Source organism: Aspergillus multicolor (assembly GCF_047715735.1).
Source record: "Aspergillus multicolor strain CBS 133.54 unplaced genomic scaffold BDW74scaffold_4, whole genome shotgun sequence".
Lineage (NCBI taxonomy): Eukaryota > Fungi > Ascomycota > Eurotiomycetes > Eurotiales > Aspergillaceae > Aspergillus > Aspergillus multicolor.
The window spans coordinates 612,577-640,158 of record NW_027395955.1 but is presented as its reverse complement, the minus strand read 5'-3'; the positions used below and the strand labels follow the sequence as shown (position 1 = coordinate 640,158).

At 50.3% G+C, this 27,582-nt stretch overlaps 10 protein-coding genes across 10 annotated transcripts; 5 read left to right on the top strand and 5 right to left on the bottom strand.

Annotated features, from left to right (window-relative positions):
• Positions 1 to 2,393: 2,393 nt before the first annotated feature.
• On the bottom strand, positions 2,394 to 5,851 carry BDW74DRAFT_99954 (putative meiosis specific protein Hop1). The gene is made up of 11 exons (XM_073734264.1): positions 5,042 to 5,851; positions 4,967 to 4,989; positions 4,688 to 4,904; positions 4,360 to 4,639; positions 4,143 to 4,308; positions 3,929 to 4,095; positions 3,799 to 3,863; positions 3,493 to 3,738; positions 3,219 to 3,447; positions 2,975 to 3,168; positions 2,394 to 2,922 (listed from the first exon to the last, which is right to left on the bottom strand). The coding sequence occupies exons 1-11, from the start codon at positions 5,258 to 5,260 to the stop codon at positions 2,434 to 2,436; spliced, it is 2,295 nt and encodes a 764-aa protein (XP_073587068.1). The 5' UTR covers positions 5,261 to 5,851; the 3' UTR covers positions 2,394 to 2,433.
• BDW74DRAFT_147304 (uncharacterized protein) lies at positions 5,336 to 5,851 on the top strand. The gene is made up of 2 exons (XM_073723522.1): positions 5,336 to 5,710; positions 5,788 to 5,851. Exons 1-2 carry the CDS (start codon positions 5,431 to 5,433, stop codon positions 5,808 to 5,810), a joined length of 303 nt encoding a protein of 100 aa, XP_073587067.1. The 5' UTR covers positions 5,336 to 5,430; the 3' UTR covers positions 5,811 to 5,851.
• A 1,449-nt stretch (positions 5,852 to 7,300) lies between these two features.
• BDW74DRAFT_99934 (F-box/WD repeat-containing protein) lies at positions 7,301 to 10,832 on the top strand. The gene is made up of 3 exons (XM_073734262.1): positions 7,301 to 7,725; positions 7,779 to 10,496; positions 10,550 to 10,832. The coding sequence occupies exons 1-3, from the start codon at positions 7,444 to 7,446 to the stop codon at positions 10,673 to 10,675; spliced, it is 3,126 nt and encodes a 1,041-aa protein (XP_073587066.1). The 5' UTR covers positions 7,301 to 7,443; the 3' UTR covers positions 10,676 to 10,832.
• On the top strand, positions 10,690 to 11,280 carry BDW74DRAFT_99946 (uncharacterized protein). Its single transcript, XM_073734263.1, has one exon. The coding sequence runs from the start codon at positions 10,782 to 10,784 to the stop codon at positions 11,079 to 11,081; it is 300 nt and encodes a 99-aa protein (XP_073587065.1). The 5' UTR covers positions 10,690 to 10,781; the 3' UTR covers positions 11,082 to 11,280.
• Positions 11,281 to 11,479: 199 nt separating this feature from the next.
• BDW74DRAFT_175028 (translation initiation/elongation factor MRX8) lies at positions 11,480 to 12,570 on the bottom strand (the record flags this gene model as incomplete). The annotated part of the gene is made up of 2 exons (XM_073728188.1): positions 11,480 to 11,927; positions 12,017 to 12,570. The coding sequence occupies 2 exons, from the start codon at positions 12,568 to 12,570 to the stop codon at positions 11,480 to 11,482; spliced, it is 1,002 nt and encodes a 333-aa protein (XP_073587064.1).
• A 314-nt stretch (positions 12,571 to 12,884) lies between these two features.
• Positions 12,885 to 15,154, top strand: BDW74DRAFT_175027 (60S ribosomal protein eL8; the record flags this gene model as incomplete). Its single annotated transcript, XM_073728187.1, has 5 exons — positions 12,885 to 12,953; positions 13,019 to 13,465; positions 14,251 to 14,331; positions 14,388 to 14,897; positions 14,954 to 15,154. The coding sequence occupies 5 exons, from the start codon at positions 12,885 to 12,887 to the stop codon at positions 15,152 to 15,154; spliced, it is 1,308 nt and encodes a 435-aa protein (XP_073587063.1).
• Positions 15,155 to 15,672: 518 nt separating this feature from the next.
• BDW74DRAFT_99922 (putative spindle pole body component) lies at positions 15,673 to 19,076 on the bottom strand. The gene is made up of 4 exons (XM_073734261.1): positions 18,883 to 19,076; positions 18,603 to 18,808; positions 16,164 to 18,531; positions 15,673 to 16,109 (listed from the first exon to the last, which is right to left on the bottom strand). Exons 1-4 carry the CDS (start codon positions 18,940 to 18,942, stop codon positions 16,068 to 16,070), a joined length of 2,676 nt encoding a protein of 891 aa, XP_073587062.1. The 5' UTR covers positions 18,943 to 19,076; the 3' UTR covers positions 15,673 to 16,067.
• A 614-nt stretch (positions 19,077 to 19,690) lies between these two features.
• Positions 19,691 to 20,786, bottom strand: BDW74DRAFT_147295 (uS17 family ribosomal protein). Its single transcript, XM_073723521.1, has 2 exons — positions 20,607 to 20,786; positions 19,691 to 20,538 (listed from the first exon to the last, which is right to left on the bottom strand). Exon 2 carries the CDS (start codon positions 20,517 to 20,519, stop codon positions 19,827 to 19,829), a length of 693 nt encoding a protein of 230 aa, XP_073587061.1. The 5' UTR covers positions 20,520 to 20,538; positions 20,607 to 20,786; the 3' UTR covers positions 19,691 to 19,826.
• Positions 20,787 to 21,828: 1,042 nt separating this feature from the next.
• Positions 21,829 to 23,089, top strand: BDW74DRAFT_147292 (uncharacterized protein). Its single transcript, XM_073723520.1, has 2 exons — positions 21,829 to 21,926; positions 21,978 to 23,089. The coding sequence occupies exons 1-2, from the start codon at positions 21,854 to 21,856 to the stop codon at positions 22,838 to 22,840; spliced, it is 936 nt and encodes a 311-aa protein (XP_073587060.1). The 5' UTR covers positions 21,829 to 21,853; the 3' UTR covers positions 22,841 to 23,089.
• A 1,751-nt stretch (positions 23,090 to 24,840) lies between these two features.
• Positions 24,841 to 27,488, bottom strand: BDW74DRAFT_147289 (glycosyltransferase family 20 protein). The gene is made up of 6 exons (XM_073723519.1): positions 27,284 to 27,488; positions 26,673 to 27,086; positions 26,236 to 26,608; positions 25,809 to 26,179; positions 25,420 to 25,759; positions 24,841 to 25,370 (listed from the first exon to the last, which is right to left on the bottom strand). Exons 2-6 carry the CDS (start codon positions 26,974 to 26,976, stop codon positions 25,244 to 25,246), a joined length of 1,515 nt encoding a protein of 504 aa, XP_073587059.1. The 5' UTR covers positions 26,977 to 27,086; positions 27,284 to 27,488; the 3' UTR covers positions 24,841 to 25,243.
• Positions 27,489 to 27,582: the final 94 nt, after the last annotated feature.

The window sequence follows — 27,582 nt, the reverse complement described above, 5'->3', positions numbered from 1 at the left end:
ACTTGCCCCTCCCGGTTCCAACCAGCTTCTCGGGGTTCCAAACTTCACTGGCTGCCTGCCTGCCATACTACTCCGGAGTCCGGAGTGAGATACAGCTACAGATCAACACGTGTGCCCAGCCACGCGACACAACTACGTACGTACCCCTGCTGCCAAAATTTGAGGCACCGAACCGTACCTTTTGCAGAGCAAGCTGCAGACGAAAGCGATCGGAGAAATACTGTGACACTCGCGATCCCTGTTGCCCAACCTCAGAAAGTCAAACGCCCACACTCACAGGGACATGACACAAGCCAGCCCATCAGAAAAGGGGCTCAAGGGTTCTAGCTCGCTGCGAGGCTCGCACTCACGATCGAGGGCGCGGTACGTTTCCTTCAACCTCACAAAGGCCAAGCGCCGTTCCTGACTTCGCCTACCAATAGGAGGTCGCAAACCCCTGCTGATCGCCAGCCCTGACCCTATCCACTTGGATTGGAGGGGAAGCCCATGGTGGACCCGGTAACCAGCAATAATTCAAAGCCAATAGTCCGTCTAGCCTACCGAAATCGGAAGGGAATCCCTCCCCAAACTAAACAGAGTTATGGCGTCTACAGTGCTGCGGACTGCTGTAGGCTGTCGCTATATTATTGTTGACAAGTCCGTTTGTACAAAGTCGATAGTGCCAAAGCCACGCACGCCGATGCGTCGGGTTTGCTCACTCCGATGCAAATCTGTCCCTGCCGCCATGTGTTTACTGTTTAGCCCGAACTCGAATGCCGACTCCGTAATGCGCCTTGCCTGTCCCGGTAGGTCGATTATCATTACTCCGTACCGCGAGCTTGGTTGCCGGTAGTTACTGCAGATGATGTGCTGGACTATTGCATATAGTCTTTCCCCGTAAAGAGGGGTTGTTACCATGTAAGTTCTGCCCTGCGCTTTGAAACTTCCCTAGCAAGGGTCCGCGGAGCAATTCGTCAGGACTCAGGAGTCCTCCGTACCCGGTCGACTACGGACCTACGGTAGGCCTGGTACTCAGAGAGCCAGAGTCAGAACAGAGTTTATGGAGGTCGTACACTGTACAACTGGCGGGGGATTCTTTGAACGGTAAGCGTAAGCCTGAGCCCTGGAGGCATCGCGGCCCACGGCTATAATTGGACATGTCATGTCAACACCAGCGGCTAAGCCTGGCCCTGCGCAAATCTTAATACTGGTTTTCCTGCATCTGCCATCTTGATCCTCGCAGCTTGCAGAAATAGCATGGCCGCGCAGTACGGGTACACGTCGCACGCGCAGTTTCACATCCTGCATGCAATCCTAGCTCCTGATTAGTTTGACCCTAGGGAGCGCGCTAAGCCCAACCTCTTAGATCTCCCCATCGCAGATCCTGGACGTCGGTGATGCGAGTCGCGACCAGGTCCCAATCCAAGAATCCTTCGCTGATCATAAATCGCCAAGGCAATACCAGGTCCCCAGCATGAACCGTGAACCTGTCAGTTTGATCTTTGAGCTAGTTTCACTCTTAGACTGGGCTAGCAGCGGCTAGATACAGTACGGGATGGGATGTAAGTCTGACCATCAAGGTAGATCATACTGACGAATTGAATGCTGGTACTAGCGAGCTCTAAGCCTCTCAATCTCGGGCTCTTCCAAATTCCCGACTGCTTTTGTTTCTGGACAGGCTACGAACTAAATAGTGCAGTCGATCAGCAATTACCGAATACATACGTTGGTGAGAAGAGTCTCAGGCTGGGTGCCTATACCCCAGTGCAAAGAGACAATGATCACTGAAGCCAAGAGCGAGGTGAGCGCAAATAGGACGCCAATCCGTCATCTTCGAATTCCTTGTAGGACATAGTTACTCCGACAAAGGCCGACGGCCGTAAAGACTCCGATCCCGGGGACCTGGTAGTAGTGCTGGGCGTGGCTAAAACTTTGACGAGATCTCATACTTTGGAGGCGCAAGCCGTAAGCTTATCCCAGACTTAGTTTCAAGCCGGAGTCGGACTCTCATTTCTCTAGCCACCACTAACAAATTGGTAAACATGACGCTGAAAGCCACACGCAAAGGCACCATCGCGAGACTGGATGCGCTCCGAAGAGAAATAATTGACAATTTTTAGTATCGTACACGCTCCCTCTCCTTTCAAACTTGTAATGGAATCCAACGTCTTGACTCCATGGATAGTATATTAGCAGCTGTCAAAATAACGATATGCCTTTTCCCGTTTAGGACCCGTACACTACACGGACATGACTTTCAAGTTGCATACTCAGTTGGTACGTGCCTCGCCAAGTTGTGGACCTGTGGCTCAAGATATTCCAGTTTCATCAGCATCGAGCTCACCGATGGGCTCGACCATGAACCTGAAACATAGACGAGACCCGCTCTTGCAAAAATGCATGAGCCTCGTTTTGTAACATAAATAGAGTAAAGTACACGACGAGAAGGGATCCTCATTCGTTGCCACTTGACTCCGCGCCAACGTCAAGAAGCTTAGAGTAGTTGCTAATCTTGCGTCTCTTTCTTCGCGCGCTGCGCCGGGGGCCCTCGCTCTCGCGCTCGTGGTCTGTGGTTGTGGATTGCGATGGGGTAACAGGACGAGGCTCAGGACCGCTCTGAGAAGACCTGGTTCTCTTGCGAGTCGATCTGGGCGTGTCCTTGTTGACGGGCTGCGGCGTAAGAAGGGTCTGGTTGGCCTCGCTCTGGCGACGGCGATCTGTAATGACATTATGGGCGTTGGATGATCTTGTCCGACGCTGAGAGCTAGAAGCTTGAGGTGATGATTCTTCGGATTTGTCTTGAGCCTCGTTTGCTCGATGTTCGCCGGATCTAGTGCTTCTTCTTGGTACGACCTTGGCTTGAGAAGCCGATTTGCTCACGCTGTGGTTAGTGGACGGCGGACTGGGCGCCTCGGCGGAGCTAGGGACATATTCTATAGTGTACTACAAGATTTTAGCACACGCCAATGAGTCCCAGCCCATTTATTAGACTTACATGGTGCTGAATTTTTGCCATCGGGTTCATGATGTCCTCTTCAATAGTTTGCCGCACACTGGCTTTGTCAGGAACGCGGTACGGTGGCATGCCTCTGCGTACGCTCTCTTTAGGTGTGTAACCGGGGATGGCTTGAAAAATACCCTTCCTCTTCAGGAACTCCTTTAGACGGGCAACCGCTTTGTCGCTGCAGTCTGTACAGGGTTAGGGGACAGTCACGCAAATGATATCCTGTGCGACTTACGGATTTTCTGCCCGAAGACTTGGCTGGAAGTTGGGATTCCTTCGGCTGCAATGAGGGTCATCGCCCTTCGGGATAACATTATATTGTTCATGCTCTCGAGTATCTTGCTTTCGCTCGGTTCTAGCAGGCAACGGTAACAAGCGTGGACATCAGACACTGCAGATTCGTGCGCACCGACATAGCCATAGCAAAGTCGGTGCTGCCGTGTATGGCAGAAACTGCACGTAATCTAAAAGGCTTAGCTCAAGTCTAGAACGAGGAGGTAATTGCGTACCATGTCTTCCTCTTCTCCATTCCAATCGCATTGGCATTTGATTTCAAGCGCACCCTGAGACGTCCGGTCTCGGCCATTCATTTTCTTGTATTTAGACTTCTTGCGTATCTCGGCAATCTTCTCTTCTCGAAGAACAAACTTTTGAATTTCGCCAATAGTTTCAGTCTCCTCGGGTTCCGTGGTTAGCACCGGTTTAACGGGCTGTGTGGAAATCAAGTCGACATTTGAAGACTGTACTTCCTGAGACTAAATTCGTGGCCTCAGGTTAGCCGCCATCATATAGGCCAATATCACAGCTGATCTTACAGGCATCATCGACTGCAATCTTTCTCGTTCGACAACGTCTTGCGTTGCTTCTTGCGAGCTTCCTACTTCGTAACGCGCGAAAAATCAGTGAGACTCGTACAAACTCTGGTGTTGGCGAAGACAATGATACCTTCGCTTTGAGAATTCTGCGGTTTGCTCTCTTCATCCTCGAATCCAATATCTTCGCCTCGCGTCACCATGTCTTTATATTCGATTTGGGCGGGTATTTGTGGTATTGATTCAAATTCCTCAGGCTCCGCTCCAATCCACTTCAGTGAAGTGACTTTGAGGCCGACGCTACACCAGTAAGTTATGGCTGGGGACACTGGTCTGATGGTACGTACGTATGCCATCCGCTTTCCATTTTTCCGCACATCTGAGATTCTCTCATCCACTGATCTGTCAGCGGATACTTGATGATATCATCTTTCCCACCAGTGAAGCCAGGTGGCTCGTAGTCAGGCGGGCAATCGTCTGTATAGAAGAGATTAATATTAAGCGCACGTTTACCTGCGGACGTTAGCAGTGATCTAACCTACCAGAACCTCGGAGATTACATACTTGGAAGAGTGGGTAGAAAGGAGCTCAGAGTTATCAACCGCCTGACGATACTCTCTAGACCCACTCTGGCTGTGTGGGCGGTCTTCGTGTTAGCCACGTAGCCGCATGGCTGTATCGACAAGGCTTCTAGGCGCTTATTCAAGTCCCCCACTCCTTCAGAATACCTGAATGAGAAGGTATATGACTCTAGAACGTTTTCAGGCGCGTCCTTGTCGGCAATGACGGTGAGTTGGATCGCCTCCAGCACGCTCTTGCTAAGAGCGTCAAAGATACCAGTTTCCTGGATGCGTCAATTGGTTGAGAACAGGCTGAGGATTAAGAGACATACCAGAACGTCAAGGATCATATCGGCTTTGGATTCCGAGCCACGGGTAACGATTTTCAACGGCTGTCCTCTCTTTCCTGTTCCAAACGTGGCATCAGTGGCTCCGTTAGAAACAGTTGGGTTGAGGCTGCTGTCGATGAACTCGCGATATGAGAACTTCTGCTGCCGTTGGGCCATCTTAAGATCGCGATCCTCAAAACATTGCAGCGGTAAAAATTCTCTGCAGTTCACCATTAGTTATCAGGTCCAGATGAGTAGCACATCAATCAAAATAAAACAAACCTAAGATAAAACAGAGTTCCGAACTACACATAGTAATCGTTAGTATGTGGTGTAGGTAGGCGGCAAATTACGCACGGATACGTGGAGCATGATCTTAACCATCTCCAGACTTTGTTGTTGCTGCAGGGCAAGGCTTTCCTCTGGGCCCAGTTTGGCCAGAGCATCCATCGTGGTTCCTGTTTCAATTGGCGGAGAATAAGCAGGCGCGCTGCTGTCCGATAGCAGGCTGGCGCGAGGTTGAGCATGCTGTGGCCGGACCGCCATCGGCGGGTGAGTAAATTTGATTCGGACCATGGCCGGAAGGCGTGCGACAGGTCGCAATCGCCAGATAAATCCCAGATCGCCAGCAATAGAGAAGGTGACAGAGCTCTCAAGGCAACGGTTCTTAGGATCAGGTAGATGTGGAAGAGTTACCGGTAAAGGAGTTTGGTGGACTGACGGAAGCTCGGTCACGGGAATTGAAAATGCAAATGCTGTCGTGGTCGTGTCTCGTCTTGTCCACGCCGCAAACAACGCGACCGCGATCAAAATATGATGTCTATTTGACTCAGCTTCTTTTTGTTTCTGGGGTAGAAAGCAGGCTTCTAGTTTTCTCTCTTTGTTTGTTATCAATGCTTAGCAAATCGGCTGAGTTTTCCTCCAAGCTCTTATCAGTTTTCGATATGTTTTCATCCCTTCTCCCTTTGATGAGGCCCCCAGCCTTCTGCTTTTTGGTTCTTCATGAGGTGTCTCACTCAATTCTTTGTGAGTGAGTTCTCCTCCATCGTCATAAAATTCTTTCCAGCTGATGTTTTATCTCACCTTGTTTTCAACATTTATAGATAGCCTCTTCTTACCGCGCTAATACCGAGTTCATGCATGTGTACGGAGTATAGAAATGTAAAAGACAGCTCGTACTTTATATCAAATATCTGATAAAACAAATTTTGTTCTATGGGCTATTTTACTTGACCATCATGTAAGATATATAAACCATAGGCTTTCCTCTGACGATGCTATAAATAGAAGCGGGCTGCTGAAGAGCTACCTATGGGCCATGGCCTACTCCGTAGGGGACGCAAGCTGAAGAACGATATCTTTTTGACCTCCCTGGCTCAAAGAAATATGACGGGGTACAGACCATGATTTAAAAGGCGTTATATACCCAAAGGCGCAGGTTGGAGGAGCCCACTGCGGACCGTTCAAATCGAAACTTGCTCTTCTTTATCGACGGCCCGTCCTCCTAGGCCTTTCCCCGCATTTTGTCCATTTCTTAACCTCTAGCAAAGCTGAGCATGACAGCAGTTCTGGATATATCTCGGAAAATGTCACGTATGCAGGAAGACTACACGGTCTGTTCAGTTGTATGCCGCTGCTAGACTCTTGCTGATATTTTCTCCTGTATACTCCGGACTGCATCTTCCGGTCTAGTCTCTAGAGTTTAAATCCCTTCAATATCCGCTCCACATTATTATTGGAGACATTGGTAACCCCACCATGACACGTGATTTGAGACCTTGCTGTTATCTACCTAGGTACTTGTCGAAAAGAACAAGCAGGGTGTAAAGAGTGCATCAGGAAGTAATTATACACTTTGTTGGCTGGTCATCATGACTTGAGGCATGGGATTACAATTCACACCTTTCCAATACCTGCCTGATAGCTCGATTAATCGTTCCTTGAATCTCTAGTCAAATGGTATGCGATTAGATCAGGTCATGGGAAATACAAAGACTTGCTCTTCATGTGCTTTGGTGGGATAACTCCCGCCGAGACTGTACCTATCTGGTCAGAAGCCGCGAGGCGTTTCATATTGCGGCGGCAACGTCTGAGCTCACATTATCTGTTACTTGGTTATTGTGCCCCAGGTGATATAAGAAGTACCCTATACAAAGCTTGCATTCAGAATTCAAACCTGATAATTTCCATCATTCCTTGTATATAATTTCCAGTCGCGGAGTACCTCCTTACGGGGTAGATCTGTTGCCGCTCGAGGAGGCGCTAAATCAGGTGACGGACCGGCACGACCGCCCAGCGACCGACCAAGGCGAGACAACCAACCACCTCCAGCTCCCTCGATTGTCTCCGCCGCCCAACATCCTCCTTGTTCGGCGCACGCCACTGGAGGTTTTCTTTTCCTGTTTCCTCACCATCTCTTCCTGTTGATCCTCCAGGCCCTTTACCATACACTTCAGTGATGATCATGTTCTAACGATTACTGTTCTTTATTCACTCTGGGCAGTCAGACGGTTTTCAAGACCGTTGTGGAGTATCGTGCTGACAGCCCCCCCATCTTGGTCTGCTTTCTACAATAGGCACCTCTCCACCACATCCATCAGTCTAGTCTACTTCCTTCTTGCATAATACTCGAGTATTGGCGTGACGCAAACAACATCCCGACTACGAAGTTCGACATCGGCTTCATTCCGGCCGCACTAAAGACGCGTCTTTGGGGTTATCCGGGCACCGCAGCCTGAGGGCAACAACTCCACAACAAGATGGACGATAGTGAACCTCAAAGGACCGCTTCCGGCTCTATCGGCCAATTCTCCTTCGCGCCAGCGACGCGAACTACTGTCGTGACTACGACGACCACCACTACTACTACATTTCCTCCTCTATTTATCAAGCCGCCACGCGCAGTCCGAGAACTCGACCCCAAGCTATACCCTCTGGCGTCATCCCCTACACCCTCGGCGTTGAAGAATATTAGGTTTGACGTTGGAGGCAAGTCCGTCATCTTCAACGAGCCTGATGATACTACGGCGACAATAGAAGAGGTACGAGACCTCACAATCGGTGATCATTTTCAGAACTAATATAGGGAATTTAGATTACCGAAAAGAATGATGCATTGAGGGCCTCTAACGGTGTAATACGGTCGGTTACCTCATTTAGCTCCGAAGATAGCCAGCCGTCGCGTCGCTTTGCCGCCCCTCGAATTTCAAGCCATCCGTCGCCTGTTCCAACTAGCTCGAAGCGTCGGCCTCTATCACTTGCGGACTCCCGGCAAGGACATCTGAGAACACAGTCGACCCGATTTCCGTCTGAGCCTTTGATTCGTTCCTCTCGATCCAATGGCGGCATCTCTTCAAACCCTAGGGCCGCCGGACTGGCGACACCCGAGACAGAGAGTAGTAGCTTCAGTTCTCAAGACAGTATTGCTTCGCGGAGGAGAATTCACAGCGCAAACTTTCCTCGGAAGGAAACCTTACTTCGGTCTCCATTATCTTCAGAAGTCGAAACTCAGGGCGACCTATCTGCTCTGCATGCTAGAAAAGACCCTCCCCGTACCAGGACTATTGTTTCGGAGAGAAGCAGACACTCTTCGCGCCCTCTAGCTTCAGACTCCGCGGGTACAGCAATTCACGAAGACCCTGATCTGGAAGCTTTAGGAAGCCAAGATACCGAACTCAATCCGGATCCGCTTTCCCAGACTCGCTCCTTAGACTCTACTTCGCAATTAACGCTCGTTGACAATGTTCTTGCACAAGATATGTGCTTGCCCAGTCCGAGTCTGTCGCCGGTGGCAGCCATGAACGCCATGCATACCGAATCCTCTTTTGACTCTGCCGAAGACCCTGAAGATGAAACAGATTCGAGCTTTGAACAAATTGATTCGCACATCGCCGATTCGTCTACAAAGGCCCTGAATGCTGCCGCTCTTGCGGCTGTCGACCGGAACCCTGACAACCTACCCCCGGCCACTAGGGCGCCCGGTGCGTCGTCGTTGTTGGATATACCAAACGTTGTCAACTTTTTTGACTCAATGCCGGAGGAAATGAAGACATATCTAATGTACCAACTCCTCAAACGCTGTCCCAAGCCAACTCTGCACTTTGTCGCCGATGTTGTGAATCCAGCTTTGAAATGCGACTTCCTCACGCTTCTCCCACCAGAGTTAAGCCTGAACATTGTCAAGTATTTCGATGCACAAACCATGTGCCGCGCTTCCCAAGTCTCGAAGAAATGGAGGCACATCATTAATTCTGACGAGAAGTCGTGGAAAGAGCTATTTGATAGGGATGGCTTTTCGCTCCCGGAAGGAGAGTTGCAACGTGCTATTAGAGAAGGTTGGGGCTGGCAATTTCCTGGCGGGCTAGAGGATTACGAAAAGGATCTCAGCCTCTCAACCTTTAGCAAACTCGAATTAGAGCCTTCTGGTTGTGCTTTATCACCATTTGCCGGACCAAGCGATAGATCGACGTCTGTCAATCGTCGACCGAAGAGGAAAGCAAATACTCGGGTCTCGAGCAGGAAGCTAGCTAAACGCAAGATCTCATCGAGCGGTACTGACCAGTCGGACTCTTCAGATTGGAAAAGGGAAGTGTCAATGGCAGAAGGCCCCTATGCCGCTGCCAATGCTGCCGCCGCGGCTGTCCCCTATCCAGATATTGGTCTTCCATCCCTCAGGGGTCTTCATTTGTACAAGTCCCTTTATCAGCGGCATTATTCTGTGCGCAAGGGTTGGATGAAACCGGGGGTGAAGCCAAGGCATCTTGCGTTCCGCGCCCACGACCGTCATGTTGTCACATGCCTTCAGTTCGATACGGACAAAATCCTGACGGGTAGTGATGACACGAATATCAACGTGTATGACACGAAGACAGGCGTCCTAAGGGCAACTCTCGAAGGACACGAGGGTGGTGTCTGGGCGCTCGAATATTATGGCAACACTCTCGTTTCTGGGTCAACTGACAGATCCGTCCGTGTTTGGGACATCGAAAAAGCACGATGTACTCAAATATTCCACGGCCATACTTCAACTGTGCGTTGTCTGCAGATAGTCCTACCCGTTGAGGTCGGGAAAAAAGCAGATGGTACACCTGAGGTGATGCCCAAGGAGCCACTGATCATCACGGGCTCACGGGACTCGAACCTACGTGTGTGGAAGCTTCCCAAACCTGGCGACCCCGGCTACTATCAAAGCGGCCCCCATGTGGATGATGCTGATTGTCCTTATTTTGTCCGTGTGCTCACCGGTCACCAACATTCCGTCCGCGCAATTGCAGCTCATGGCGACACTCTAGTAAGCGGGAGTTATGACTGTACCGTGCGAGTTTGGAAGATATCGACGGGAGAAACTGTTCACCGGCTGTCAGGCCATTCTCTCAAAGTATATAGCGTGGTCCTTGATCATAAACGCAACCGATGTATAAGTGGTTCTATGGACAACATGGTCAAAGTTTGGTCTTTGGAGACTGGCTCGATTCTTTACAACCTGGAAGGCCATACATCGCTTGTTGGTCTCCTGGATCTCAAGTGTGATCGTCTTGTCTCGGCAGCTGCAGACTCTACACTCCGAATCTGGGATCCTGAGACTGGTCAATGCAAGAGCATGTTGAGTGCACACACTGGGGCAATTACATGTTTCCAGCATGACGACCAGAAAGTCATTTCAGGCTCCGACCGAACTCTGAAAATGTGGGATGTGCGAACCGGAGACTGTGTTCGGGACCTTCTCACAAACCTCGGAGGGGTGTGGCAAATCAAATTCAATGACCGTAGATGTGTTGCTGCAGTGCAGCGTGATGGCATGACTTATATCGAGGTGAGTGCTCAGTTTCCCCTTCCCTTGTACTCTATAGAGCTAACTAGTCATAGGTCCTTGATTTCGGAGCTTCTCGCGATGGTTTTCCAGAAGATCAACTAGGCAGACGCATCGTCGTCAATCGATCGGGCCAGGAAGTCAGTGATACCGACGAAGATTATGATCTCTCCGATGGATAGTCATATACTAAAGCAACGAACCTGTTGCTACGATACGATCCGCTGGTAGGACCCCACGATACGTTGCCAGCACTCCACATCCTACAGCATCAAGCATTCATGCCCTATGCCTGCTTTTAAAACTCTTATCACTTTACTCATTTTTGACACTTTCGATCCACGCACTATTTACGATACCCATTCTCACGGAAATGTTTACATTGCAAGGCTTTGCATAGCGTGGTTAGCAGCATCCCTCTTGCTGCGGTTCATGACGGACAGGCGTCTTGGTATTAAGAACAATTACATATTATTAAAGTGTCTAGCTAGCACTCATGTTTATACCACTTCTGTATTTATCATGTTTTGCTTCATATGCTCGTTCTATTGTCTTACCTATCTCTTACACATGCAGGGCTTTTGGTAGGTGGTCTGACAGCCGCGATCATCGCAGTTTGTACCTGGCTCTTCTCTGTGTTTCATGTTTAGGTAGGGAATTCAGTTTCATAACTATTTGCATTCAAGTTGAGCTTCGCACGGCGCTTTGGTTATCGATTGTAGCCAGGGTCATGCTTTGCGTTTGCTGATGCGACGGATATGGCATCACTTTGCTTTCCCGCAGTAAACGAGCTAAATTTGCTCCTGATAGCGAGATTTTGTAATCCGTGAATACCTCTCGATGGCGCTGATTCCCCTCAAGCAATCAGCCATGGTATCGCACCGATCTAGAAACCTAGGTTGACGGACGGCTGCCCGTACTCGGTATCTGCTCGCACCAACCAGGAAATAGAAGATGGAGGGATCTCATGTCCAGCGCATACCATATCAAGCAGCACCGCTAACCGGTCCCTCGCCGGCCCTCTCCAGCCCAGAAGACCCCAATGCCGCCTTCGCCTCAACCATCCCGTCTAGGCCTGCAGCTGAGACGATAGCCCAGCGGACGGCGCTAATCCCCAGGAATCGTCCTTGGCCAAGCGGCGTGTCCGCGCTACATGTTAACAGTTCCCCTAGCGCACCGGGGCCCTCAATGCGTGCTGTGCGGGCGTCTGGCTGGACGACTGGTTTAAGTTTCTCAAGAGTAGCGCGTAGAGCGGCGAGTTTGGCAGCGGAGGGGACGCTCGTAGGCCTGGATTTCTTCTTCACAAGTAGTTTGTCGACTTTTGAAAGAATGATTTGATGCGGGATCGTGTACTTGCGGAAGAGGTTGAGGATTGCGGCGTCCGTCGGTTTTATTCCGTGTTCGCTGTCGATTAGAAGGAATGCGCGGCGCAGTCTGGTTGTTGAAACAGTGTCGGTTAGCTTCGTCTAAAACAAACACAGCCGTCCTGCCATAGGCAGTGAGATGAAGATGTAGAGACTCACTGCTTCCTGCCCTGCAAATACTTCATAATCTCCGCACCCCACTCCGTCCGACTCGCCTTTCCATACCCCGGCATATCAAGCAGGACAATCTTCGACTCGCCGCCCTTCGTCCCGCCAATTCCAAACGCATTCATTTCCCTTGTCCGCCCTGGTTTTGATGACGTCCAGCACATCTCCTGTCCCATGACCGCGTTCAGCAGCGAGCTTTTCCCCACATTCGACCGGCCGAGGAAAGCGACTTCCGGCTCTGTCGACGACAGAGGCGTCGTGCGAAATTTCGCCGCGGACCATAGCTTTATGGGGGAATGGCGTGAGGGCGCAAAAAGCTTGTCCGCGTATGCGAGTTGCGATTCTGTCGGGATTGACGTGTCCCAGTAGTATGAGATGTGGGTGGGTGTTAGATCGCGGAGCGGAGGGATTTTTTGTGCCGGGGACGGCGATTGAGGCTGTGAGGATGTTGGTGCAGCTGGCGCGGCAGTGGTGATTGTTCGATAACGGATGCGCGAGTAGAGGGTCTGTCGGCAATTGCGACAGATGTAGGATGAGTGATTCATAATGAATGGGGACTTTAGATCCTGAGTTTTGAGAACTTAGTTGGATGTTGCCATGGTCTGGATGCGCCGCAGAGCTTCCTGCTTCCAGACGCGATAGGAAAGTAAGCCGAGATAAGCAAGCAAGAGCCGGGATCGGCATGTCCTCCGAGATTTCCGCGATAAGCTCTGCCGATGATGCAGTGGCCAGGGAACATCTTCTGATTTCCGCTGCGCGTTACTTTCTTGCGACAACTATACCCACCTGCTTATCTGCATCTATATATGCCCAAAACCTTACGGGCTGTGATATTCAACCATCCCAATCTATATTCAAGATGATCAACGCCGTGCTTGTCTTCAACAATAACGGCCAGCCCCGCCTGACCAGGTTCTACACCCAAATCGTGAGTACAAGCCACAACCCTTGAATTGTTTACGAGTCGAAACTTACAGGCTTACTACCCCAAAGGACACACAGACGAAGCAGTCTCTCATTGCCCAAATATACGACCTCGTCGCTCAGCGGCCGCCAACGGCCTGCAATTTCCTCCCCCTCCCTCCACTGCTCGCCCGCGGCGCCAGCTCCAGCGGAAACACTGGGCCTTCCGATGCCCCAGCTCAGATCACTTACCGCACATACGCGACACTCTCATTTATCATGATTTCCACATCCACCGAGTCACCGCTTGCGCTCATCGACCTCATACAGGTCTTCGTCGAGGCGCTCGATCGCATTTTCGAGAATGTATGCGAACTGGACCTTATCTTTGGATTTGAGACGATGCACGCGGTGCTGAGCGAAATGATTGTTGGTGGAGTAGTTGTTGAGACGAATATAGATAAGATTGTTGCCGGGGTGCAGAGCCAGGAGGGCAATTTGGGGAAGAAGAGGGCTATACAGGCGGCCAGTTCTGGGGTGGGAAGGGGTGGATTGTCTGGGCTTGCTGCTTGGCGATGAGCTGGCATAGAGTACCTGCCTGCTTTCTTTCTGCCGTGAACATCAACAATTACAATGGTAGAAGAAGTCTTGGAGTTCCAGTTTACGCATCATGGGCGCTTGGATTAATGATTTTAATATGGCGTTCATGAGATCTAATGCAGCTCGAGATAGGTCTTATGCGCTTTTTGACTTACTTGGACATGTTTATAGCGATTTCAAACAAGATTTAATGGGTGTCAGATGGACTATACATGCTAACGAGACTCCTATAGTTCACCTGGGCCTACATGCCCTAAATGGGAAGGTGTGGGCTAGCCCTACAGCACGTGACAACCCCGGGGAGCGGCTCGCTTGTTTTTCCGGACTAGCGCGGCCCACGAAAGCGTTAGCGCCCTTTTCTCTTGAGCTCGAAATAGTCAGTGGTTTTCTTCTCTTCTTCTCTCTGTCAACCCGTCAACCAGCTCAACGCGGATCACAGTCGACAACAATGGTAAGCACATAGCAATTCAGTTTCAAATCGCGTCTTTCGAATAGAGCTCTCGTTCGGCTTCGCGATATGTCGTGAGACAATTTTCACTTCGTTTCGCAAAGTTTCGAAGCAATTTCCATTGATCGCACAATTCCCGTCTGGGATGCGAGCGTCAGTGATGATTTGGCTGGAGGCGCAAGTCTAGTTTCACGACTGGCTTGTATCCTCTCTAGAGTTCAAAGAAGATGCAGCATTGGTGGATGGTATGCTGATCTTCTTTTCTCAATGACAGCCTGCCCCCAAGTCCGGAAAGAAGACCGCTCCCCTTCCCTACCCCCAGGGTAAGGCTGGTTCCAGCAAGAAGGGCCCCAAGGTATGTCCATTGTTATTGAGCGACTGGCGGCAAATGAGTGCTGACTGACCATACAGAACCCTCTCATCGAGAAGCGTTCTCGCAACTTCGGTATTGGCCAGGACATCCAGCCCAAGCGCAACCTCGGCCGCTTCGTCAAGTGGCCCGAGTACGTCCGTCTTCAGCGCCAGAAGAAGATCCTGAACCTTCGCCTCAAGGTTCCTCCTTCCATCGCTCAGTTCCAGTCTACCCTTGACCGCAACACCGCCGCCCAAACTTTCAAGTTCCTCAACAAGTACCGCCCTGAGACCAAGGTTGAGAAGAAGGAGCGTCTTCACGCCGAGGCTACCGCCGTTGCCGACGGCAAGAAGAAGGAGGATGTCAGCAAGAAGCCTTACAACGTCAAGTACGGTCTCAACCACGTTGTTGGTCTCGTTGAGAACAAGAAGGCCTCTCTTGTCCTGATTGCCCACGACGTCGACCCCATTGAGCTGGTTGTCTTCCTTCCCGCTCTCTGCCGCAAGATGGGTGTCCCTTACGCCATTGTCAAGGGCAAGGCCCGTCTCGGTACCGTTGTCCACAAGAAGGTCAGTCAAGCTTCTGTCGATCAAGCCTTTTTTTCCAATGCTAACTCTATTTGCAGACCTCTGCTGTCCTTGCTCTGACTGAGGTCCGCTCTGAGGACAAGGCTGAGTTCACCAAGCTCCTCAGCGCCATCAAGGAGGGTTACACCGACAAGACCGAGGAGTCCCGCCGCCACTGGGGTGGTGGTATCATGGGTGCTAAGGCCGTTGCCCGCCAGGAGAAGAAGCGTCGTGTCGCTGAGGCCGCCATCCGTGTCTAAGCGTCTCTCCCACGATAATGACTACGAAAAGGCTTGTTAAAATTCTACAAAAGTGAATCCGATACCTGGTCCGCCCTACGTCCTTTCCTCTTTTTAGTTGCGTCGCAGATACCCATGAATGCATTTAAGACCTCATCATGTTGGATCCCCTTGTAAACATCCCTACGACTAGCATTCATGAGTTCCTCTGCCGCGCTGTAGAAATACTGGTACTGCGTAGATACCGATCCTGGTCCCCTATCTTTGCATTAGCCTGTCCTCTCTGATAAGTATGCATGCTTCATGGTACTCGTTGCCCAATGGTTGCGCGATCTTCAACCACTTCAGTATAAATTCATTCCTGACAACCTATCTATATTAAACCAGCTTCCTATAACTATCTAAATTAAGTACGGAGTATTACTAGATGACCTTCACTCACTTCCAGTAAGGAACAACGCGCACTGAGCACCGCTAGTACGATTTCTGACCACAGCACATGAAAATGAACATGAACAAAAACATCTACATCGAAGTACAATCGACTAATAGATAACAGCGCTTGCCCGAGTCAGGAAAAGACTAACGAAGCCCCGTCCTCCGTGATACCTCTCAGGCCTAATGGATCATAAAGCAAACAAGCTGAACCCCTCAAACCCATATGCAAACCAGAGATGAAGAAGATTCAGTCATCATATTAAGACGCCCAGTTTTGAAACCCTGCAGAAAATAGACAAAGAATAGGACAGAAGCTATATCCCTTATTGGCCGGGGCATTGATACAAATCTGGCCAGAAGAAAAGGTAAAGATGAAGAAGATCCGGGGAAAACTAAGCACACCCCCTAAATCAACCGTACAAAGAACCTATGTCGCTAGAAATAATGGGCAAGGAAAACATCGCGGAGAATCACAATAACTAGACGCAAGCGGTCATCAGCGCTGAGTCGGTTGCCGTCCAATGAGTCCTTGTTTGACCTATAATGATCGTCAGTGGCTTCTTCAAGTATCCCAACGTATGCATAAACGCACCTTCATTTGTTCGATCCGAGCCTTCAATTGACTCGTAACTTCAGCGGCTCTCCTCCAATTCTCTGCCGGCTCTGTACTTCGTGTCGGCTGTTCTTCGCCTGAGGCACTGCCTGATCCGACCATCGACGACCTTGTAGGGCTAGCCATGCCAGAGTAAGCATTTCCAAATGTAGGGCTGAACTTTCGGCGACCAAGTCCTGGCGAATCTAGGCCATTTTCCTTTTCCTCGCTCGGGCTGGCTGAGGCATAGCTCCGAGGCCGTGTACTTTCGAATCGAGGGCCCATATGGAGACCACTTCGGGCCATGGCAGAGTGGCCATTATTGATTGGGTCTTGGTACAAGGAGCTTGGATCAGGTATCGTCATGCCAAACTGGTCAGGAATAGTGGTTGGAGAGTTCATCACCCCAGAGCGAAGGGCCCTCGATAGCTCACGTTTCAAGCGCTCGATCTCCCTCTTTTGCTTCTGTACATTTTGGTCGGCGGCCTCCGCATCACTTCGTGCTCGGGTAAGCTGGGTTTCTTTGGCCTTGATGCTCAGTACGTCTCTTGTATGGTCTTCGATGAGCTGGGCATTCTGGTTTTGAAGTTCCCCTATCGTGGTGCTCAGCTTCGTTTTCTCGGACTTCAACTCTTCGTTAATGCGGCTAAGTCGTTCTTTTTCTAGTCGAAGTTCCTCAAGCTCAGCCCGTTCTATAGCAGTTAGTCCGCTCACAGCGGGGGCCGCTGGTGCTGGCGCTGGCTCGGCTGGAGCTGGTGGTCTAGCAATTGGGCGGCCTGCCAGCCCTCTTCCGAGGCCAAACTTTGAGACTGGCGGTGGTTGTGGCTGCTCTTCTGAGGGTGGTGAAATGACACGTCTCTGAGGGGAAGCTAAACCACCTGGTCCACCCAGCTTCTTCTTCAATGCACCGCCTGGGGTTGGAAGGGTCCGCTTCGAAGGGATAGCTTTCGATGCGAATTTGGACGGAGATGGGGCAGGAGCAGGCTCCTCCACGGGTGGCGCAGGCGCTGGGACAGGCTTTTTCAATCCCAATGGCTTCTTAGTCCCCACGGGCTTTTTCGCGGAGGGTGGAGCTGCCTTTGGCGCCCCAACGATAGGCTTTGGTCGATCCTTCGCCTTGACTTCTGCGGTCTCGAAGTATTCTTTGATTTTAGTCTTTCGGATATCGTCCAGTCCGTCGAGGAAAGGGGTCATCGCTCGTTCACCCATGATCTTCATTAGAGTACCCAGGATCTCCGCGCCTCCTGCACGGTTAACTTCGCTTGAATCGGTAAGAAGTTTGGTAGCAGCTTCGGCTATTGATTTAGTTTCTGGCTTTGAGGGTACCTCCCGAGTGGTACGAAGGCAGCGAATCAAGAACTTTACAGTTTCTTGCTTCACCTGGGGATTCTTGTGCTTGACGAACTCCAAGATCTCCTCCAAACAATCTGCCAGGCTAGTAGCAATGAAAACGGCATCCAGAGCTTGCCCTAAAGCATCCGCAACAGTCTGCTTCTTTTCCTTCAACCGCTCCATAATCGGCGACATGACTGTAGGGCGATGTTTGACAAACGCGCTGCGAATACCTTTGGCGAGAAGGTCAATACAATTAGCTGCGACGGTCACAACCGCGACGTTAGCATCCTTCATGCACTTCGCCAGACCCCGCACAATCTCGTCAAATGGGCCGTCCTTGATTTTCGGCACATTCAGTACCGAATACAAAGCGTCCAAGGCTTCCTTCCTATCCTTCCATTTCGATGACCCTAGCTGTTCGGAGAAATCTTTGGGAATCTTGGGAAACACGTCAATAGGCTCAGCTAGATCAAAGGCATCAACCTCGCCTCCATCGTCCTCCCCGTAATCGTCGTCCTCACCGGCTCCGCCAGCCTCACTACCTCCGCCACCTCCCGCGTCCGCCTCGGCTTGCTGAGCTCGGGTCAGTCTCTCTTGTTTAGGAGGCGGCTCTTGTTTCACCGCCTCGAACAATTTTTCTAGGTCTTGTTGTTGAACAGGCTTCAATTCCGCCCAAAAAACGGGCTTCATCGCTTCTTTGAGCCATCGGTACAGCTCTACTGTAAGATTTTGTGCTTCCGCTCGGACGTTTTTATCGGCGTGACCAAAAACCTTGGGTAACGCTTTCAGCACCGGCTTAGGATCGACGACTTTGCAACCGAAATTATGATAGATGGCGGTCAATCCGGTCAGTGTAGCGGCAATGACCTTGGGCACTTTGTGTGATAGAACAGGAAGGATATCTTCGATAACAGGTTCGGGTTTGTCTAACTCAACGCACAGTAGCAAGGCTTCAAGCGCGCTAGCTTTTGCCGCGGGTCTGGTTTGTGGTAACCCTTTTTCGGCGATACCGGGAATTGTGGCTCCGCGCGTCCTTCAATCGCGTCAGTCAACCTCCCACGAGCAAGAGCAACAGATATGAGAGTCGAGATGGGTAATAAGTACCTCGCGCAACCGGCAGGGCCGCCAAATTGCAGAAAAGCGCAGTATGCCGCTAGACCATCTTGTTGTGCAGCGACGTTGGAGTCTGTAACCGCGCCTTTCCATAAGCTGGCGTCTTGCAATTGTGCAAAGATTGGGTCTGATTCGTCGCCGGTTTTCTCAAATTGTTGTTTAGCATCTTCGTATCCTCCTTTCCGAACTTTCCAGTTCTACAACACCACAACTCATTAGTTCATGAATGCAACGGGGCAATGAGGCACAGAAGACCAGTGGGCGAGCGAACCTTATGTGCAAAGCGGTCGGGAAACGGTAAAGAGGAGAAGTCCTCCTCTCCCTCGGCCATTATGACGCGTGGTGGTTTACTGCAGGACAGTGCGCGATTAGCAAGCCGCGGGCTTGTGGCGACGGTCGGTGGACAACGAGAGGCGGGGGGATGAGTGCTAGCGAGGAAGTAGACCAAGGACCGGGTTTGAGCAAAAACTCCTGGGAACAAGAGATCTTTCCGGCGACGAGCAGGAGATGCGCTCTCGTGGAGGAAACGAACCTTAGTCTTGCAGGCTATTGCAGATCCGGGCAAGCGGGCGCAGAGCGGATGGGTTGCCCACAGCAGAATCAAACTAGAGGGGCGAACGAGAGATTCGGTCTGGACCTGGATTCCGGGATAAGTAAATTTGCGAGGATTCCCAAAAGCGATGGGTATGGGTTCTCAAGTGATTTGACGAAGGGGCGCGGGGAGAAAGATGATGAAGAGGCGGATATGATGATGGCCACTGTGGTTCCTGAGTAAACAAAATCGCTGCTTGGGCGACCCAAATGCTGGGGCTTGGCACCATTAAGGTAGGTATACTGCCCAACTAGCACGACTCACGGCTTAAGTCTCTTTGCTCTTTTTGAATGTCATATTCTTAAAAATGTTTTGAGCAACATAGTGGCCATGAAACTAACGGTTTCTTGTTGTCGGTTTGCTCAGGAGGCTTGCAAAAGTGCAGTCATTATGCCTGATTTGGCAGTTGTCTTGTATATATATATATATATATATACACATATATGTATATAGATCGTTCATGTCTAAACTATATCAACCAAGACCTTTTACTTTCAACTGCACTGTATGCGCTCCATCATAGGCCTAAAAATTCCCGCAAATTCCATTTCCAAGATACTATAAGCATACACTATGTAAATAACAAGACAATATAATACAGCTTCCCAGCGTTCAGATTTTGCCTAAGCCGACGCCCTAACATTCGCACTGTTCCCAGCTGTCCTCTCCAAAACTAGCCTCCGAATACGCCCAATGTGTTCATGCCCGTTCATAGGCGTCTGAGAAGGGGGGGCACCGCTCTCAAGCCTCCTCTCTTCCCTGCGCGCCGCTTTCGCCACTCGCTTCTCGACGCGGATCGCATCCCTCTCCTCCCTTGAAAGAACAGCCGGTCTGTCCTGAATAGCCTGACCGAACGGGGCAATGATACGCTCGACGACATGATGTACGCGGCGACTCTTCGGGTAACCGGACGAAAATTCAATCACGTCGCCTTCGCGCAAGGAGTTCCGAGGATCTGAGACCATAAAAGTAGTGACCTTAGGGTAGTTCTTGTGCAAGAAGCTGTCCCAGATTTTATGGTGGTGTTCAACGCGGACGCAACGGTCCATTCGTCCGACAGAGACAACTGTGCCCTTTTTCAGAGTGTAGGGGTATTCGCGAAGGGACGGAGGTTCGGCGGAGGGACGGACGCTTGGTTTAGCCTCATGCTGTTGCTGCGAAACGGTATTTGGGGCAGAGGTGGTGAGTCGGCGGGATGAAAAAGTTGATCTGTTGCATTGCAGAGCGGCGGAGGTTTTTGTGGACAGGGACAATGCTGGACGGATGGTAGATGATCCTAAGGGCTGAATTGCCCGTAAAACTTGACTGGGAGCCATATTTGCTATGAGTAACAATCTACTGCGACCAGATGTGAGCCATTGCTTAAGTTAGATGGGTGTGTGATTTCAAAGAGCAAGTCATACTGATTGGGGATGTGAGGCTCGATGCGGAATCTCGCCGCGATTTCACTGCGACAGGACTAGGCAGCTTAGAAATTGGCAGCCCACTTCAATGCACTGAGCATCTGTGAGCGGGAGTTCGATATTGCAGGTGGTTGGAATAGACTCTAGAGCATCTAGACTTCGGCAGACCTCATCGTTCCAGCAAGAGGAATTTGGATGGACGAGTTTCCGAGTTTGCTTTGTTTGCAACCACCTACCTACCTCATCGAGACTCCTCCACAAAGTGAAAGTGCTTCTACGAAGGGCTTCACCAACCATGGCTGGCAAGTGACAGCGAATGGGGTTTTCCGAGATTTTTCTTTCTTTTTTCTTCTTTCTTTCTTTCTTTCTTTTTTTTTTTGCAAAACCCTCTGCTACTGGATGATGTAGGTACCATTTTTTACCGGTACCGGCTCCGGGGTGCCAATGGAGGAAGAACAATGAACAGGCAAGAACCATCGCTGGACAACTTTGTCCAATCTCTCGAGAAGTCTGGACCTTTGGGGTGATTGAATTCTATTGAATACCGTCAAAATGCGCTCTGAACGCTATCCCAAACCGGTGCTTAGCCAAGGGCGTCTGGGACTTTTCATTGAAACGAAGGAGAGTCATGCATGTGCCCTCGGAAATGGATGAATCTTTGTTGTTTCCCTGGGATGTTTCCTGGAAAAAGGTGTCAGTAACCACATCATACGCTAAGACAAAAGAATTACAGGTTCCATGTGAAGCAAACTGGTGGGGACGGGATGTGCCCTGACTATGAATAAATCTTAGGCGGTTTTCCTTCCAGGTTCACAGCCGTCACAAGTCAAAAAGGCCATGGCTTGCTACAAAGAAGACGTAGGGAGAACACCTTCAGGAAGATTCAACGGGTCAGTGTCAGTGCTGAAAATGGTCTCATGGAAGCGAATGCTCTGTAATCGTGCTGGGACACTGGGGGTATCGGACTTTCCGGTTCAAAGAGACGGTGCACTCATGAAAGAACTGATCATAACCCTTTCCGGAAAAGGCGTCCCAAGTGTCCAGTCGAGTCATGGTAAGGCAATCTGGACGTCGTAAGCTCTGCTCAAAGAAGAAAGGCCCCGGGCCCTTCCCCCCAGTGCTTTGGTTGACAGAATGGCATAAAAAGATATAAGTAGCGAGGCTCCCAAAGATGCTCTACCTATTGCGCGAACTAAATCCAAAACCACGAAGTGTTCCACCCATGCCTTCGCACTAAGGGTATCATCATGGCGGAATATGATCAGTTTGGAATGTTCGGGCTCCCCACGACACCGAGAGACCGCATCCCCCCCAAGCCAGGTAAAACTTCGACGATAGCTTGATATGGTGAATGCTAATGGTTGCCGACAGCGGCTGACGCGGCTCGTATTCTGGATCATGCAAAAGTCCCTAACGTCCTCTGGGGCTGGCTCGCCGTTGGGCTCGTCGGACTCGACCACCGGTTTCCTCAAGTAGATTTCGTGGTCCCGGATGACAAAATTGAGACAGCTAAAAAAGCTCTGATTGCTGGCGGGTTCACCCTCTGTATCGACCATGACTGCGCGGAACTAAGGGAGGATCGGTATTCGGTTGATCGTGATGGGCAATTTAGTCGAGAGGATATGGATGATAGGGGCCAAAGGAATCGGTTTCATCCCATTGCCGACATCCACTTCCACGTTGAGCCGTCAAAGTATGAGTACTATAACGTGCTATCCCTGTTCATCCAGTCTAAGACTCTCTGGAGCGGGTGGTGGCCCGACTTGGCTCTCACAGATGCTTGCACGAATGCGGACTGCCCTGATACTGAATGGCGGTTTCCAGCTGATCACCCACACTTCATGCTTTCAAGTGACATCGATCTATACAAGTGTGAGGACGGCTCCGGACCATGGGCAGAAGAGCTGTACGCAGTGAAGACTCTAAGACCCTGCCTATTGGTCGAGGCCATGATCTACCTCTGGTGCCGCGATTGGGGCCATACTAAAGCATTGGATCAAGGCTGGCAGGATATGGTGCTCTTCGGGTTGGTTCGAGTAAAAAGGGATGCCCAAGCGCGCTTCATCGAAAGGGGTCTCAACCCCGTACTTAAGCCGCTGTGGGACAACCTTAATGCTCGTGTTCCGACACCCGCGGGAGAGGACAGCTGGGCGCTCATGTGGGAATTTCGCCAGAGCCTCATTGACAACAATCGGATGCCACCCCTGCCGCCTATAGATTTGACCTACGTGTGATCATGATGTTCCTTGGCAGTCCTTGTCCTTGCGTATGGCGATAAAGAGACCCCTGTATATGTGTGGGTGAAATTACGAGATTCAACTCTCTTGTTTATGAGTTGCTTTGGTGCTTTTTGATCTTTGATTACTTTGTTTGATGCTCATTTGTTCGTTTGCCGGGGAGCCAAACCAACAAGGTTACCCTGTGAATTCAACATTCACATTTCTGTCCTTTGTCCAAATGCTTACCTAGGATGACTGTCAATACCAACCTTTATTGCAATGAGCTACATTTTACCCTGTGCTTAGACGCAGGCTCCCTTCTTGTTGCCCTGCAGCTCCAAAGCACTTTGACGCAAAAGAGCAAGAGCTTGCTTGGCTTGCGCATTAGACTTTCTTTCTCTCTCAGATGTCTTAGCTCATCAGCCGGGCCAATGATAGGTATGTGATAATGAGCTGAAAGATTGTATATGCCACTTTACCTTCCTCTTTGTAATACTTGAATAATGAATCCTTCAGTTCTGCAGCCAGAAAGATCAAGCCAGACCAGGGAGAAGGGTATAAGATGACTCTCGTCTCTCCTGCAGGCCTACCACTTTTGATATTCAAGAACCATCTTCTATGGTCATATCAGTACTGGCCTCTCAGTCCTAATCCGACAGTCCTCACAGCAAGTTGATCCTGATATCCTATCTAACCCTTCGTCAGTCAACTTCGTACCCACCCAGATCCACGCCCATAATCAACATCGCAACAACCCCCGCTATGGCCCAATTCGCCTCTCCGGCCCTTGAGCAAACAACACATGCCATCATCCAAGCCTTTTCAACAGACCCCGATTTTCGCCGTGCGAGGATAGCTATCGTGAGCAAGGCGGCTATGCTGCACCATTCTGTTGGCACTTCTAGCCCCGATGTCCGTCTCTCCGCCCCCCTTATGCATCCCGGGTAGATGACATAGATCGAAAAGAGTCCTCTGGGATTCCAAGACTTCTGTAGGGCTTTGCTATGCAGAACGGACCCTAGGTTTCGGTATTTCACCGATCGGTCCCTCAGTCTCGTGGATACGCAGACCAATGTGCCGATACAATTTGTGCGCAGAATGATGGTATGAGTGCCAACTCATAGACAAATTCCCCACTGCCAGCCATACTGACCGTGTTTGGGTGTGGTTATCTAGCTTCCCTATATACCAGGTGCATCCATTTCGGTGTCGCACGCGGCTGGTAATACCACCAGCCTCCCGTACGCATCACGGGAGGACTGCATAGTGTACGGCATGTATTTGTGCAGCCGCCTGCCCGTTGAGGTACATCGACGGATGTTGGCCAGAGACGTCCAGTTTCTGATTGATTTTCCGGCAGTGCGAACCCCTTTGACTCTGGTACACCAGAGGCTCGTCGCCTCTCAGGAGCTTGCTTTCTTTTGTGTATGGTCGAGGTTCAGACACGCTTTTGGGAAATAATTTTGAATTTATAAGCCCTCTCGAAATTGTTGAAATATTTTGGTGTTTGAGGATGTTTTCGATGGTACTGGCTCTCAAGTTTTGGTTTTCTTCTACTGCTTTCTATAGAATGGATGTGTTTTTTTGGGCATGTTCTTGGTAAACCTGACCTCACTCTAAGATACGTAGGTGACGGTCAAGTATAGATAGCATCTCAGGTGCAGTAATGCAGTCCTGCCCTCTTAGCACTACTCGGCGCTGCCACAAGACGTGGAACGCTCACACCATGCTATTCTCCTCATCTAGCTAGTAGCCCGTCTTTTTTTATGCTTGTGCCGGAGAAAGACTGGCCTTGAATAGGTAGCACAGTCGAGAAGCGTTTGTTTCCCGCCCACGACTCAAGATACGCGTTGATTAATTCAAATCGAAAGAAGGTGCATTCATATTATCTAGCCGCTCCCCAGGACTCAGTCTGCACATATATATCATATGATCAAGCGAATTGTTCAAACTTGGTGCTCCTTCTAGCGATGCAGCTAAGGTTATTCGAGTGGAGTCAGCGCGGAGGATCAAAACTTGCCCTAGCTCCCGCGAAGTGTTGGTCCAACTACTTCAGAAAGGTAAACTAGAAGAAGGATGATATAATGAAATGTGATGTTTTCTATTGACAGGAATGAATCAAGAGCCACTAAATACATAAGCCGACACCTCTAGGCCACTGTAAGTCAGGAGTCTACTTCATGTACGAGACCCCAACCCTTTATTACCCTAATACCTGTACGCAAGAAAACGTAAAGTAAGGACTGTTCAGACAGATCTCATCTATTTCAAGGGGGGTGTTGTTGGGAGTCCCGTTCAGCGTTCGCTTTTCGGCGTCCTGGGCCCCATTGAAAGTTTGGAGGTAACAAGTTTCCAACCGTAGCCATCGTTTTCGTTACTAGCTTTTCCGATCGGATAGGGCTTTGCTGGATAATTGATCTATTGCGACGAAGCCTCCGATCCAGTAGTCTCTCCATTCACGGTGGTGTCTTTGGTGGGGAGCTTCCCCGCGGCTTGCGCCGATATTCTCTTCAGTTCGGTGACGAATGATTGGCCCCAGAAGGCGCTGGTTATAATTAGCAACATGTTTCAAGCTGGACCTAGGTGAGACCGACCTTGTGTACTTGTTGACATATTTGTCCAGCTTCGAGAAGTTGAGAGCTCGCTGCTCGTCGCTCATTGTGACGGCCTCATGGTAGGCCGCTGCAAGCTCCTCGGTATTCCATGGGTTGACGACTATGCTTCCGTTGAGACTCTGGGCGGCACCGGCAAACTCGGAGAGCACCATAGAGCCGTGGCGCTTCTCCTGGGTGGCAATGTACTCGTACGAAACAAGGTTCATACCATCTCGAGTGGAAGAGACAACGCAAGCGTCTGATACAGCGTAGAGGGCAATGAGTTCATCGAAGTTGACCGACTTGTGGAGGAAGTGGATGGGCATGAATTCAACAGTTCCTGACTTGGGTTAGAGATAGACTCACCGAGCTTCGCGGTATTGACTTACCGAATTTGCCATTGATTCTACCGACAAGTTCGTTCACAACGGCTCTGAGATTTTGGTATTCCTCCACATCCTGACGACTGGGAACGGCAACTTGCACAAGGACCACCTTGCCCACCCACTCGGGATGGTCGCTCAGGAACACTTCAAGAGCATGTAGCTTCTGAGGGACACCCTTAATATAGTCCAACCGGTCAACACCCACCATGAGCTTCACGCCCTGAAACTTCTGCTCCAACGTTGCGATTCGCTTCTGGACCTTTTCCTTCTTCAAGCCCTCCTTGAATTTCTCCGGGTCAATTCCAATGGGGAAAGCACCGCATGCGACTATCTTGCCCTGAAACTCTATCCCATTAGGAGTAGTTGGCAAGCCCCTGGAACTATGTTAGCCTTTGCGTGACCCATAAACAAAGAAAAAGAAAGCACATACAGCAGCCGTGAGCAAGCGCTCAGGAAATGTCTCGTGTAGTCGTAAGTGTGGAAACCGATGAGATCGCAGTGGAGAAGTCCAAGCAACAGCTCGTTTCGTACCGGAAGAATTCGGTAGATTTCACTGCTGGGGAATGGTGTATGGAGGAAGAACCCGATTTTTATGTTCTTTTTGGTATCTCCGATCTCTTCCCGGAGCATCTCCGGAAGAAGCATCAGGTGGTAGTCGTGGACCCAAATCAAGTCGCCATCCTGTACCTGGCTTGCGACAGCCCGTGCGAATAGGCGGTTTGCTTCCTTGTATGCCTCCCAAGCAGACTCGTCAAACGTTATCTCACCGGGGTGGTAGTGGAAAAGTGGCCAAAGAATGGAATCTATAAAGCAGGGAAAGATCCGTCAGTATTGCCCCGTCTACCCAAATAGTCGGAAAAGACTGACTGGAGAATCCGTTGTAATGTCTGTCTGCAAGTTCGTCATCGATAAACACCGGAATGGCGTTATATTCCTCCTTTAACCGGTTCTTCAAAGTCGGGATCTCTTCTTCTGGAACCTCCAAACCGGGCCAGCCGTACCATTGGAAGGTTGTGGTTTTCGATAAACCACTCAGACCACTGACCAGGCCACCGGACGACATGGAGAAATCATACTTCCCATCTTCTGATCTCTTGATGGTGATAGGTAACCGGTTCGAAACGAGAAGAAGTCTCGATTCGTTTTGGGTGGGGTCCTCAACGCTGGGCATGATGTAGGTCGTGGAAATGCGGAAGCTCGTAAACGGCAAAGGTCAATGAGGCGATCCGTATGCAAAGGTCGGTCGATACCAGTGCGAAGAAATATATGCGCAGAACCTTGCTTAGAATGAAGCTCAGTAAGAATATTGTCCAGCAATGACGTCGGTGAACGCCCACGAAGACAGACTGCGACAGCGATGAAGAAAACATATGCAGGGGTGAAAGGTAGATATATAGATCTGACCTGGAGACACGTGGAACGAATTGCCAAAAGGATATAGGGGTGCCCGCATGTTCAACCGCAGGTTGACAGCTTACCTTTTTCTTTTTATATCTATGCGCGGGGGAATTGGCGGTAGGAAGCGTAAGGAGGGGCGGAATGACCTAACTTGGTATTGAGGAGAAGTAGTAGGCTGTAGTGATCACAGGCTCTTCACTAACGAACTCATCGAAGACAAATATATGGAGATGAGCGTGATATGGCCTTTTCTTGGTTTTGTAGGCAGAGCCAGCGCATCCAAGGAATGCTGAAGTGATGACGATACCACCAAACCGGGACGGGACAAAATTGGTCCAGTAACGATGAAGTCAGAGCGTTGACGGCATCTCAACCAGCC

What these genes read in the sequence shown, in the direction of transcription:
- BDW74DRAFT_99954 (XM_073734264.1), bottom strand. Translation starts at nt 5,260, where the DNA reads ATGGTCCGAATCAAATTTACTCACCCGCCGATGGCGGTCCGGCCACAG. An exon ending in GGAACTCTGTTTTATCTTAG is followed by an intron (nt 4,905 to 4,966) that starts GTTTGTTTTATT and finishes GGTGAACTGCAG; the next exon opens with AGAATTTTTACCGCTGCAAT. An exon ending in GATTGCAGTCGATGATGCCT is followed by an intron (nt 3,739 to 3,798) that starts GTAAGATCAGCT and finishes CCACGAATTTAG; the next exon opens with TCTCAGGAAGTACAGTCTTC.
- BDW74DRAFT_147304 (XM_073723522.1), top strand. Translation starts at nt 5,431, where the DNA reads ATGCAAATGCTGTCGTGGTCGTGTCTCGTCTTGTCCACGCCGCAAACA. An exon ending in GGTGTCTCACTCAATTCTTT is followed by an intron (nt 5,711 to 5,787) that starts GTGAGTGAGTTC and finishes CAACATTTATAG; the next exon opens with ATAGCCTCTTCTTACCGCGC.
- BDW74DRAFT_99934 (XM_073734262.1), top strand. Translation starts at nt 7,444, where the DNA reads ATGGACGATAGTGAACCTCAAAGGACCGCTTCCGGCTCTATCGGCCAA. An exon ending in CTACGGCGACAATAGAAGAG is followed by an intron (nt 7,726 to 7,778) that starts GTACGAGACCTC and finishes TAGGGAATTTAG; the next exon opens with ATTACCGAAAAGAATGATGC. An exon ending in ATGGCATGACTTATATCGAG is followed by an intron (nt 10,497 to 10,549) that starts GTGAGTGCTCAG and finishes AACTAGTCATAG; the next exon opens with GTCCTTGATTTCGGAGCTTC.
- BDW74DRAFT_99946 (XM_073734263.1), top strand. Translation starts at nt 10,782, where the DNA reads ATGCCTGCTTTTAAAACTCTTATCACTTTACTCATTTTTGACACTTTC.
- BDW74DRAFT_99922 (XM_073734261.1), bottom strand. Translation starts at nt 18,942, where the DNA reads ATGGCCGAGGGAGAGGAGGACTTCTCCTCTTTACCGTTTCCCGACCGC. An exon ending in GGCCCTGCCGGTTGCGCGAG is followed by an intron (nt 18,532 to 18,602) that starts GTACTTATTACC and finishes ACGCGATTGAAG; the next exon opens with GACGCGCGGAGCCACAATTC. An exon ending in CTCGGATCGAACAAATGAAG is followed by an intron (nt 16,110 to 16,163) that starts GTGCGTTTATGC and finishes CGATCATTATAG; the next exon opens with GTCAAACAAGGACTCATTGG.
- BDW74DRAFT_147295 (XM_073723521.1), bottom strand. Translation starts at nt 20,519, where the DNA reads ATGGCTCCCAGTCAAGTTTTACGGGCAATTCAGCCCTTAGGATCATCT.
- BDW74DRAFT_147292 (XM_073723520.1), top strand. Translation starts at nt 21,854, where the DNA reads ATGGCGGAATATGATCAGTTTGGAATGTTCGGGCTCCCCACGACACCG. An exon ending in CCGCATCCCCCCCAAGCCAG is followed by an intron (nt 21,927 to 21,977) that starts GTAAAACTTCGA and finishes GGTTGCCGACAG; the next exon opens with CGGCTGACGCGGCTCGTATT.
- BDW74DRAFT_147289 (XM_073723519.1), bottom strand. Translation starts at nt 26,976, where the DNA reads ATGCCCAGCGTTGAGGACCCCACCCAAAACGAATCGAGACTTCTTCTC. An exon ending in ACATTACAACGGATTCTCCA is followed by an intron (nt 26,609 to 26,672) that starts GTCAGTCTTTTC and finishes CCTGCTTTATAG; the next exon opens with ATTCCATTCTTTGGCCACTT. An exon ending in TATGTCAACAAGTACACAAG is followed by an intron (nt 25,371 to 25,419) that starts GTCGGTCTCACC and finishes AATTATAACCAG; the next exon opens with CGCCTTCTGGGGCCAATCAT.